This window comes from Octodon degus, unplaced genomic scaffold (assembly GCF_000260255.1).
Source record: "Octodon degus isolate 3935 unplaced genomic scaffold, OctDeg1.0 scaffold00027, whole genome shotgun sequence".
Taxonomy (NCBI): Eukaryota; Metazoa; Chordata; class Mammalia; order Rodentia; family Octodontidae; genus Octodon; species Octodon degus.
In genome coordinates, this window is record NW_004524603.1 from 8,071,169 (window position 1) to 8,083,962 (window position 12,794).

A 12,794-nucleotide genomic window follows, 5' to 3' on the forward strand; every position below is an offset into this window, starting at 1 on the left:
AAAAAAAAAAAAAAAAAAAAAAAAAATTCAAGAAAAAAGGAAAGAAGATGGGAAAGATGGGAATTTATGGAAATCTTTCAAGGTTATATGATCACTCTACAGAGCCATATTGATTGATCGAGTGATCGAGTGATCTATCTATCTATCCTGTCTCTCTGTCTTATACCAGGAATCATCCAACCATTGACCTCGTGCTTCACAGGTGGGTGCTGTGCCACTCAGTTATCTTCCAGCCCAGGATATTATTTCTTACTGTCTTCTTGCTTCAAATAAATACTGATTCTAGCTAAAAATCATAAAGAAAGGTGAAACTGTAAAATATGCAAGAGAACTAAGGAATTTATATTTCTTTCTCACTGTAGTCATCTGGCTGAAGCTCTTCAAATTAAGTTTTCAGACTGAGCAACACTCTGTTGTTAATCTTTGCTAAACAAACAAAAAAAATAGATATAAAAATTGTAGCCCCATAGAAATTATACTAAAACAAAGTCATTGAACATTATTATATCTTAATGAACAGATTTCTTCTAGTTTCTGAGAAGTGTGACTTTACAGAGTTGCATTTCAAGTAGTTAAACCTCGACATATTACAAAGCCATAAAGTCAAGGATTTTGAATCTGCACTTAGCCACTTATAAAAGATTGTGAAAAAGAAGAAATGGCTATTATCCATTTCAAACATTAAAAAACGATTTCAACTATTTTTTAAAATTTCTATACTCTTAACTTAATATTCTAGAAATAAAAAGGCATTTGCTAAGATATTGGATGGACAAAACAAAATGCACTTTAATCTTCTAAAATGGGGCTGGCCAGATAGTTCAGCAGACTAAGCACCTGCTTAGGCAAGTGCAGGGTTCCGGACTGGATCATGTCACCACATGCCACATAGGCCCTCCCTCTGGGTTTGCTGAGCTGACCACTGAAACCAGGTGTAGTGGTGCAGTCCTGCGACCCCAGCACTGGGGGGGCTGAAAACAGGAGGATCACTAGGAGTCGCAGCTGCATAGTGAGACCCTGTAACAAAAACATTAAAAAAACAAAACAAAACAAAAAAACCAAAGTGATAAAATGCTATAATAATATTTAAGAGAAAGTATATATGAAAAAGTTGTTGATGATTGCATTATATTCTTTCATATGAATATTCCTCTTTTGTTCTTGCTTATTTCCATATATATTGTCATAGTCAAAAATACATGCAGGATATTTTGGATAATTGTACTGCTGATTTCTGGTGGTCTTGTGAAAAGATCAGTGAAACTTTTTCCTTTTTGTTCCTTTTTTTCTTTTTAATTTCTTATAACTTTTTTGTTGTTTTATTTTCTAAACAATTTTGCAGGTTTATATCTGGTAGCCTAAACAACTAATTTGAAGATGACATCATGCTATGCAGTAACCATTGTTGAATTCGTGTTGCTTTGCTTAATGACATTTTGTATCATTTCTAATGGTTTTTTTTTCTATTTTGCATTCTTTTAAAAAATAGAAAAATACAACTGTCTTCCAGTTCATCTCATGGACTTTTCTATCTATCATCAAATCCAAAATTTTTAGCTTCGAGTTATTCTTAACACTACCCATTGGCATTCTATTATAAAACAAAGACAATTTTAATCCAACACATTTAATAAATTATCTTTTGAAACACTACTCCTACACATGATACTGGTAGGGTTGTATATAAAATCTGTTGATGGTGTCTGGAGTGTTGTAAATAAAGTTGCTCAGTTATTCATCAAATATTTAACACTGTTCTAGAAACTATATGAAGATAATGAGCTCATATACAACTTTTAACTAACGATTGCCTTAAAATGTAGACTGAAGGGCTGGCCAGATAGCTCAGCAGATTAAAGTGCCTGTTTAGGCAGATGCAGGACCCAGGGTTCGATCCCCAGCCTGTCGTGCCAATGACATCCCCGGGGTGCATTGAGAAAGCAACTGAGACTGGGCATATTGATATGCGCCTGTAATCCCAGCTCTTGGGAGGCTGAAAACAGGAGAATTACTATGAGACTGATCTGCCTAGTGAGACCTTATAACCCTGTAATAAATACGTTAAAAAATAAATAAAAATATAGACTGAAACTTTTAAGTAATGACAAAATTATTCCCAATGACTTCTAAATACTGATGGAATTATTTCTTACGTAGCATAAGTTATTAGAATGTATAGCAGTTTCTGATAGTGGGCAACTGGGACCCCTAGTCATGTGGGAACAGCCTTCCCTGGGTAGAATTTGTTCTGTGTGGAAGTCTCAGCTCCTTCTCAAGGCTAGCTGAAGCAGACCCATCCAGACAACCAAGAATAATCTCCTCTTTAAAATAAACTGATTGTAGACTTTCGTTACACGAGCATCTGAAGTTTCTGACTGAACAATAGGACAGCATGGATCCATTAGCATATCAACTTGGTCATTCCCCTCTTGGAATTGCAATGATTTACTTTCTCAGTTGAAGGTGACATTCTTCTCTGTGTCACCACAGGCAGATATCTACCTATTGGGTGCTGAAGGATTTTCCATTCTTACATCTTTCCAAGTCTGATGAAAATACAGGTAGGTTCTATACACTACCTGTTGACAAACACGCTGTCATTTCCTCAGGGGGTAATCATGATTTGCATGAATGTAGTAGATCGACTACACTCAGAAAGCTAAGTCAAAAGATAGTCTTTTTCTTGCTCTGTTTCATGAAAGGAATGGATGACTCGGTTTCACATTTTCTCCAAATGTCTGTGTCTACAGAGGTCTGACCTTGACTCCACAATTCCCTCATAGTTCTGCCTAAAAGAAAGCATCGCCATCAGGGTGAATGAGTCCACCACTGTATTCACAGCCTTAGGAAGGCTGGGGTATAATTCTATCATTCCACCAACATTGCTGTGTACTGTTCATCTCCCTAAATCAGATATTTGAATACAATTCTATTGATACACAAACAAGATGCCGTAGTTATTGTTTTTCTTGTTGCTGAGACAAAATACCCAACATCCAAAGTTAAAAGGAAGACTGAGCATGGTGGAGCATACTTGTAATCCCAGTGCTTGGAAGGCTGAAAACAGGAGGATCACTGTGAGTCTGATCTGTGTGGTGAGACCCTGTACTAAATACATTAAACAGTTAAAAGGGGAATGTTTACTTGACTCATAGTTTCTAGAGATTTCAGGCCATTGACAGCTGCCCCAAGGCAGGGTGGCATGGCAGAGGGGCATCACAGAAGAGAAACAGTTGATGGCAGGCACAAGGTAACAAAGCAAAAAAGGATGACCACAGTTCTTTCCATCTCTTATAGCCTATCTAGGTTACTTAAGGCGGGTAACACTCACATCCTCAATCCTAGCATTGCACCATGAAGCAATTTGTTTCACATGCTCTTCATCCTCTGAAAAAGCCCCACCTATGACCGTATGAGACTTTGGGGGGACATCTAGACACAATTCATAACACTGATCATCAACTTCCAGCCCTATTAGTTAGTTTTATCCTCCCATTCAGTACCCAAATAGGTAGGCCTTGATCTTTGGTCCTGTATGTGTGAGAGCATTGCATTTTCCTTTGATGTACAGTTAGGCATTGTTAATATTTAGCTTTAAAATGTCTTACCAAAGTCCCATGTCTTCAGAGAAGTGGCTTTTGAATGGTGATTGAGTCATGGGAGTGATTGTCATCTGAGAAATAATCCATCGATGAGTTTGTAGTTAGCTGTATGTTAGGAGCTGTATGTTAGGATTTACCTGGCTGTACGTAAATCACTGAGCACATGACTAAGAAGGACGCATTCTTGCCCCTGGTGCCTCTTTTTGTTTCTCTCTCTGATTCCCAGGGTCACATGTTTTTCATTGTTCTCCTGTCCTGCTTTTCCACCATGTAATTTCTTTCTTAGAGCCTGCTGACCATGAACTGAACCCACTGGAACCATGAGCCAAGATAAATTTGTGCTCTTTAACTTGCAGGTATTGATATTTTGTTCCAGCAACAGGAAATTCACTCATACAGGCATGGCAAAGCATGTGACTTGCTTTGGCTCATATCACATGGATCCATGTTGTGTTTCCAGAAGTGTTTAATCTCCAGTGCTAACTCCACCCTTGCCCCAGTTATCATGCAAGTGCTATAAAGGAAAAACAAACTGAGAAGCTGAAGGAAAGGCCAAGAGGACTTGTATGAGAAGAAAAATAAGCATTCGTTTCTTCACTGGGATTGGTCAGGTATGCCTGTATGTCCTCTGTCTTTTTAGTCTAAATACTGGCACAGGGAACATCAGATTCTGGTGACACTCTTACTTTTCTAATTTAATTTTAGTTTTTAAGTAGGTTTGAATTTCAGTGAAGGAGAGAAATAGATCATCAAAATTTTGGTCTCAGTTAGAATTTTTTTTTTTTTTTTTTGGCAGAACTGGACATTGAACTCAGGCCCTTGTGCTTGCCATGGAAGTGCTTATTCTACTGAGCCATCTCCCCAGCCCCCAGTTAGAAGACTTTTTCCTATGGGTTATCCCTGGCACACATGAACACCTGCATCTCAGGGCCATCCCTTCACACATTCAAGCTCCATGACTGCCAACTTTCCAGAACTTTCTAAAGAAGTAGCCCTACTAGGTACACCTTAGAACTGGTGCCCAGTGTCTCCCCCCCCTGAATTCTCTTTCACTTTTACCCTGAATATAGAATCGATCACAGATCCTGTGGATTTTTCCATTTAACTTTATTTTTACTTCTTTTTCCATTTAAGAACAGATCCTTCTCCTAGTCCTAGGAGGCCTGCCAGCCATGCAGGCTCATTGGCACTCCTGCGACACTGCTGGATATTCTCCTTATACCACCTCTCCTTTCCTTATTCTATTTTCCATGCAACAGCTGGAATGCTCCCCTTATCATTCCCTTTTTACTTCCAGTGTACTCCTCAACTGTAAAACCCAGAGAGCCCCGAAATCACCTCCGGTCTCGTGATCAGGCACCCTGTCCAGGCCTTCTGGACTTCACACATGCCCTTCCTAGTAAGTTCTGTGCTTCTTGGGCTCCCCCTGTGCATCAGTGAACAAGAAACAGCTCATTCACTACAGAGCCTCTCTTCCACATCCTCCTCAGTCAACATGTAGAATCCTCCCATCTTGGATTGTGCATCACATTTCTTGATGCATAGGAAAGAAGTCAGTATTTGCTGCTTCTTCCCATTCTTGCAGTTGAAAGCCTCATCAATTGCTATCCATACTGTGGAAATAGCCTTTACTTCTTGTTCCCACTCTGTCTCTCTCACCTACAGAGTCTGCCACATAGATTCCAGCTGCACAGGTGAGGAATATTGCTAGGTTTAATTTCTTAATTTTATCCTGTATTTATTAGTCTCTTGCCTGTCTCATTTAATTACAGTTTCCAATCTTACACAATGATTGGACCCTATAATTAATGAAGTAAATGATTATCTTTTGATTAAACACTGATTAGTCTCAATAAATTTCATCTCCTGAAAACAATCTTTACTTGGAAACAGGTGATAATTTTTAAGTTGTCATAAGGTTTAAACAGCATGGTTTCTTAGAATACATAGCACAAACTTGGAAAATTCATTTGCTTGATAATTTGACCAGAGTTTAGAAGTTTTTGCTCAAAATAGATTGTCAGGTGCAATGCTGGTACCATATTCCCCTAGCCTTATGTATGCCACTGTGTCACGGTTTACTAACATCAAAGTATATTGAATTTTATACAGCTTTCTTTTCAGGAAAAAATTGGGAACATAACTCCTTCCCAATAGATACAAAATCTAACTGTAAAGTACTCAAAAGAACAGATAATTTATATGATTTCTTTCTTAAAAAATCAATAAATATATGACTTATGAGCACTAGCCCACATTGAGAAATTAAAAGAAATAAAGCCTTGGAAACAAAACAAAACACCATTAAATAAAGTGAGAAAAAAAGAGAACACAACATCTTAATATCCTTTAAATTAAATAGATCTTTATATGGGTAGGATATAAATGCTTCAGCAGGAAGTTCTTAATTAGAAAGTATATGATTTGTAAAATAAATATGTGACCATAGCGCATTTTAACATATACAAATAAGTGCTCTAAAAATAGCTTAATAAGTTTTGCCCAAATAAGGAGAAACAGTTTGGTGATCTAAAAATATTTGGATTGCTAAGACTTACACAAGTGGAATGTAACACAATTTTCTCTCATTGTCTGATATTTCAAGCTCAGGTTCTTAAGGTTTTCATCTCAAATGTATATCTCACTGTTTAGTGATTTTTGTATTTCATAGGTTCAGATATAACATTGTGGTTAACATAGTTTTCTCAATGTAATGAGAACCAATTTTGTCATTCCCAAGTTGATAGGACTTATTTTAAAGAGCCTTTTCTATGTCTAATGAAATGAGTTGGGTTTATGTAGTCTCTATGTCTTTTACAAAGTTGATTAAGAGCGGTGGAATTAATAGTCATATTAAAAGACTAGATATGATGATGAATGGCAAAATCATTTTAAAATCAATTCCATTTTAAAATTTATAATAGTAATAGGGAAAGCATCGCACGCCATATATCACGATCTTTATAAATGCTCCAAGAAACCAATAATAAGTAATTTTACATTTACTAGTTAATGGTACAAATAAACATCGATCAAAATAAAAATGAGAGCCATAAGCATATCAACTCTTTGTCTTTAGTGTCTTAGAAACAACAGAAGCCCAAACTAACAATGGAGGGAGGCTAAGGCTCTTAAAATAAAGAATAACATTTTAAGCGCATAGCTATTACAAACCCATTTGATATTCATTTTAATTGCAATGACTATAATGAATATACTTTGTATTCAAACAGATGTCACAAGTACTTCTACAGAAGTTCCAATATAATTCAGTCTTAGTTAAGAATGACTGAATGGATATTTAAAATTGAATGTTGCCATGAAGGAGCAAGAAAAAAACCAATTACAGCGAACATTAGCTCCTTAAAACAACAAATTAAAGATTTTTATTAAATTGTCTTCTTTCCCTCTCTGACATGAGCAGAAACGTTGTAATATGCAGAACTTGCTGCATCCACCACTCATTTCATTGCATCAGCTGTTCTGCAGAGTATTCAGCTTGGAAAATAGAGAACGGGACGGTGGGAAATGAGTTAGACGGGGAGGCTGAAATTCACTTTCCAATATCTAGAGGCCACTGTAGCAAATGGATTAAAAATACGATCAAGCCAACACATTGTAGTTGTTGAATAGGTAATTATATACCCCATTTTGTTCCCATCAGTCAGACAAGCCCTTATCTCCTCTCTGATCTTCTCTCACGTGAAAGCCTAACACCTTGAGTTCCCACGTGAGACACCACTGCGTCATAAACTAACGACAGTGTTTCTCAGGTTCAGCTTGCATCATTACTTATTGCTGTTTGTCAAAAGCATCCATTTCTGAGCCCCAACCAAGTTCTATCAAAGCCTGAGCACAGTGCCACAGAGCTAGTTTCATAGCAAGTGACCTTAAGATCCCAATTCATGGCTCTCCCTTGAAACAATTGCCCAAAGGTTGAACAACGTACTATAAGGCTATATTTTATTCAAAGTAGGATGCAGTAAGAACAGAGGGTATGTGCATGAAAGGGTTTGATATGGGTAGCATGTGCAGAAGATAAGAAGCAAAGGGTGAATTTAGTGTTAACACAAGTTACTGAAGTATGATAATAATCCACACACATTTGCAAATACAAAGAAGACTGTATTTTTTGTGCAGATTAAAAATTCAATCTTGATTTCATTCTGGTAGTTCTTCCCATGTAAGGGTTTCTGGTGGTTGAAAAAAAGTCTGCAGTATATTAGAAAATGCAAGAAACATTGTTTTAAACAAGTTCATTTTATTTGTCCTTAAGCTTCGTATGTACCATGTTGTGAAAAAGAGTAAAAGCTGTGTGAGGCTTCCTGGTGGCTGGAACGAGGAGCCCCTGTATCAGGACATCAACCAGGGAAGGATTGAGATAAACCCCAAGACCAGAGGCACAGGGTGAGCTGCCTTCTCACTTTCTGCTTTGTTCTCCAACTAGACCTTTAACTTCCTGGGTTGCCACACTGTATCTCTTAAAACACTAGAGCAAACTACAGTGATAAAAACTTAACTAGAGTTTAATAGAAGAGAGGAACAAAGTAAAGAAAATAAAGCTAAAGGGACTAAGTGTGTTTGTGGCCAGCAACTTGCTACCACAGTACAGAAGAGCTATAACACATCTGTGAGGCAAGCCTCAAGGAGGACCACTCAGCAGGGAGCCCTACCTCCTGAGTACAGTGAAGACTAGCTGGTGAGGCCTATCAGTGGTGCTTCCTATCCTTCATTTCCCATAGTCCCTGGTTGACAATACCTAGCACTGGAAACAGGACCTAGTACAAAGAAGTGAAGGGTAACAGAAAAATCTGCAGGGCTATGAGCACCTTAAAGATTTCCCATTTCCCATCACAGCACACAAAGGGATCAAATAGGGGTCTCCAGACCAGTTTGGCCAGGATCACCTCATCAGATCTTTATATTTCTTTGCTTAAAATTGTATAGACAGACTTCTTTCTCTTTACTGTTTTATGGCCACCAGTGCTATTGGACTAGGATGCCACTACCATGACCTCGTTTAACTTTATTACTTCCTGCATGTTCTATCTCCTAATGCAGTCACTCTGCAGGTTTGGGCTTCAACATCTGAGCTTTGGGGGGATATAACACATTCCACAGCCCTCAATACAAATGCAAATTCTTGAGCCCACCACAGAGTTACTCAAAGATGTAGGCAATGGGGCTCTGCAGTGCGTGTTTTCTTAATTTCTGCAGCTTGTTCTGATGAGGTGCATGTATGAGTGGCACTGGGCTCCAGGGTGGAGTCTCAGGTCTCAGCACAGCATTTACTTTCCACTGTGTCTTCATCCATTGCCTTATTTATGCCTGCACTTGCCCATGGATTCCCTCCTTGGCTGGTCTCACCTTCTCTAGGACCTAAAGGATTGTTCCTGTGACTCATTACCCCAACATCCCAGTCTCGATCATTCCTTTTTCTAAACAACAGGAGCACTCCTTTCTGAATCAAGAATTTGCACATTTCACTTCCTTAGAGTGCTTAGGATAAGCTGCCTGCAAATGTAACACAAGATTTTTGCATGCAGGAAGCAATAAACACATCAGAACATTATTTATTACTTTGCTTCTATAAGCCATCCCCCAACAATACTGTTTCCAAGTCAGTATTCATTTTGGGCATCAAACAGCCCATTCATTTCTGGCACAGCACAATGTCACTCGGAAAGTTGCTTAATAGTTTTCAAAAATCAATATACCATTTCCTACTTCTGTCCTTAAATGAATCAGACCCCATACATGCTTAATGTGTTACTCCATTAAATTCTCACTGTACCCACGAGAAAGGCATCATGGTTTTTGCTGGAACAGAAGACAACCTTGGAAAGTGGGACTTCAGACCCAGAGATCCATTCTGCCACACAACATGGTGAGTTGGCTAACACTATACTGCATTCTTAAAAACTTCTAAAATGCACGAGAAATATGTACAATTTTAATTTATAAGTTAAAGCCATTTTTTAAATTGTATTTAGTACAGGGACTACAGGATCTCACTACACAGCTCAGGTTCATAGTCATCCTCCTGTTTTTAGCCTCCCTAACACTGGGATTACAGGTGCATGCCACTACGCCCAGTCTTAAAACCATTTTTAAAGAAAAGAATTTAACTCTCATTGTTCATACCTGGGAAATGGAAGGCTGTAAATTACGAAGCCCTATTTTCTTGACTCAGAGAACATGCTTCCTTCTGTGCTATAGGCCAAAGTCATGGTCCTCAGTCCTCATCATGAGGACCCCCCGAGCACATGGGCCTTTTCTACATCAAATTTATTTCCAATATATTCTTTGAGACCCCTGGATTTTGCACACCTGCCCAAACAGCTTTGCACACACATGAGTGTATACACTTATGACACACATATGCACATATATACACACTCCACAAACATTGCTAAAAGTGGCCCCTTTGGGACAATCCAGGTTGGGCTTCTTGAGACAAACAGATACCATTAAATTACTTTAGACTACAAAGCTCTATTTTAGACTATAAAGAGCGCTAAACTCCGTCGCTGTTCTATATGTGATCTACTTTCAGAACACTTCCGAACATTTTGACTTTACATTCAATACACATGAAGAACTGTAAGGGATTTACTTGAACATTAACAAGTAGTTCTGACAAAGTTTTGCTCAAAGAACTGGTGGAGTGGCTGAAGCTGCAAACTGGAAATCGGTCTCTTATGTGGGAACAAAGCCTGTTAAAGAATGAAGAATGCCTAAAGCAATCAAGCTGCTTCAGTCCTAAAACACCTTGCTAGGACAATTCCAATCATTAGTCACTAGGCAACCATGTGTGTGCTACTAACTGTCAAATGCATAAGTAATCGCCCTTATGGTAGTTCAGCAGGTCCTTTCCGCCCATCAGGAGAGAGAGGGCACCACCTGACCTCAGCTTTCATCTCTTATCTTTATTTCTTCATCCTCTCAACATTTTCCTCTGGGAACATCAAGAGTTCACCTGGTTCATGGCAAACTGGTGATAATTAAGCATCAGAAACACACACACACACACACACACACACACACAGAAACAAGTATATGCACATACTGCTGAAAAATCCATAAACCTAAAGTAATGGAATTCTTTGCAAATAATACATCCATAACTCCATTCTCCAGAAAACAAGCCAACGTGATGATGTGCTGCTTCTTTATAGCTATCTGCCCGTGGAATGCTGGACTCTATGATAATAAGCTATACCTGTTGGATTGTGCGTTCCATTTCAGACACAGCTGAGATAGTCATTAAAAGCAACATTCCATTCACAGCCTACCTGGGGTGTTCAGCAGCCTGGACATCTTGCAGAAATAGGAGACGTACTGCTCACAGTACTCGGCACTGCTTGTGATGGCACTGATCTGATCCATGGATGCACTGTAGAGCAGCTGGGTCACTGAGTACTTTTCTGGGGTGTAGCCAACTACGGTCGTTGGCACCTGCAAGTCATGGGACACGATGGTCCACACCTTGTCCTCTGCGGGGAGAAAAAGGAACGTGGCAGTGATTCTTTAATACGCAAATGCGTCTTCAAATGTCAGGAAATCATTGAGCTGTACTTTAACTGGTATTTTCATGAGACTGCTTTAGAATAAAGTGTAGAAATTCTTAAAGCAATTTTTCCCTTTTCATATCCAAGTTCTGCTTAGTAGAGCAAAGGAGAAAATGTTTTATTTTTATTAAAAGTAAATGTAGGATATCTAAGGAAATGAAACAAGAAAGAGCTCATACATCTGGTTGGTGTTCTAATGCATGCAGATTGAATACGAGATCAAATATCTTCCAGTTCCATTCTGTCTTTGGGACCTATCATTCTCCTGTAGGAGAACAGATTTGCTCTTTCCTAAGTGAGCTATGCGTTCTCAAGACACTGGGTTCTCCCACATGCTGTTTGTTCTCATCAGAATACATATCTTTATCCTGTCAACAACTGATCTTTCTATCCTGACCTTTTAGGCCATATTAGATGTTACATGATCGGTTATTGAAATGCTCTACACATGGGGAATGAAGCAAATGAATAATTATCTTGGTGTTTTTTCCCCTGATTGTTTCATTGAGAGAGAAGCAATAACTAAGGTAAATGAAAGCTTGGTCTAAATTTTAATTTGAATGAGAAGCATCCGAGGAACCTAAGATTTTTAGAAAACATAGGTATCTAACTTAGGTCTGTACCTTGAAAGAGATTAAGTAAAATTCTAATGCTTAGCACCAGATTGTCACCACTGAACACTATTTTCCATTATTCAATGAAAACTAAGATTTCCAGAGAAACACAGTTCCAGAGATAAAACTAAACACAATGAAAGAGGAACCAGAAAAATCGCAGTGTAGGAACCAACAAGCTCCTGGTGACTGAGGCAGCTCAAGAGCCTCAGAACTAAAGAAGAAACATTTTTTTTTATATCAGTGAGAATTTTCTGCAATGGATTAAACACATGGAGTATATTTAAGGTCATAGTTTATTAAGCTAAAAACAAAATGATTATTTTGAAGTATTCTGGATAGCAAACTTCTTTTGAAAACTGGTAAAAACAGGCACAGAATCAGGCATTTGGCCTATCATCTATACATGAACTGTAAGACAAGTATAAACACTCTTTGTGGAATTATTATTCCATGCATGATGGAATGAAAGCCTCATCATCTTATAACCTAAGTTAGTATGACGTAAGTGATCACTAGTAATGGTTGCCACTGCAGCCAGGAGAAGCCAGAGATGACACTTGCTTAAGGGAGGACACGGCTAACGTTACACATTTTGTAGACATAGAAACAAAAATCAAGCTTGCATGTGGCCAGGCTTACAGATTCCACTGCTGGTGTCCAGGAAACATGCAGGAGATGGGAACTTGTCAAATGACACCAAGAGGAAGGAATCCACAAACTGTGGTAAGAGAAACTGTGGATCAATCTCATTTTTTTCCCACTGTTAAACTACAAAGGAAGGTGGGAAAGGAGGAAGGAAGGGGATCGTAGGGCAATCCATGCATCCTCTAACTTCTTAAGTCCTAGCCCCTGTGACAACATGTTTCTGTGTTCTACTCCTCTTCTGTTTGCTCCTCTGAAGTAACACAGCACAAATGCAGTTATGGTGCCCTCCTCAGCATGCGTTTTCTATGGGGCAGTTATTTCCATCTCTTTGCAAATGGCTTCCTTCAGTTGTGCTGGCA

At 38.6% G+C, this 12,794-nt stretch overlaps 1 protein-coding gene across 1 annotated transcript in view; it reads right to left on the reverse strand.

Annotated features, from left to right (window-relative positions):
• The window catches only part of Cntnap2 (contactin associated protein like 2), a 1,699,165-nt gene that overhangs the window by 822,287 nt on the left and 864,084 nt on the right, over positions 1–12,794 (reverse strand). The window contains 1 exon segment of the mRNA XM_012514194.2: positions 10,898–11,098. Coding sequence (XP_012369648.1) covers positions 10,898–11,098 — 201 coding nt within the window.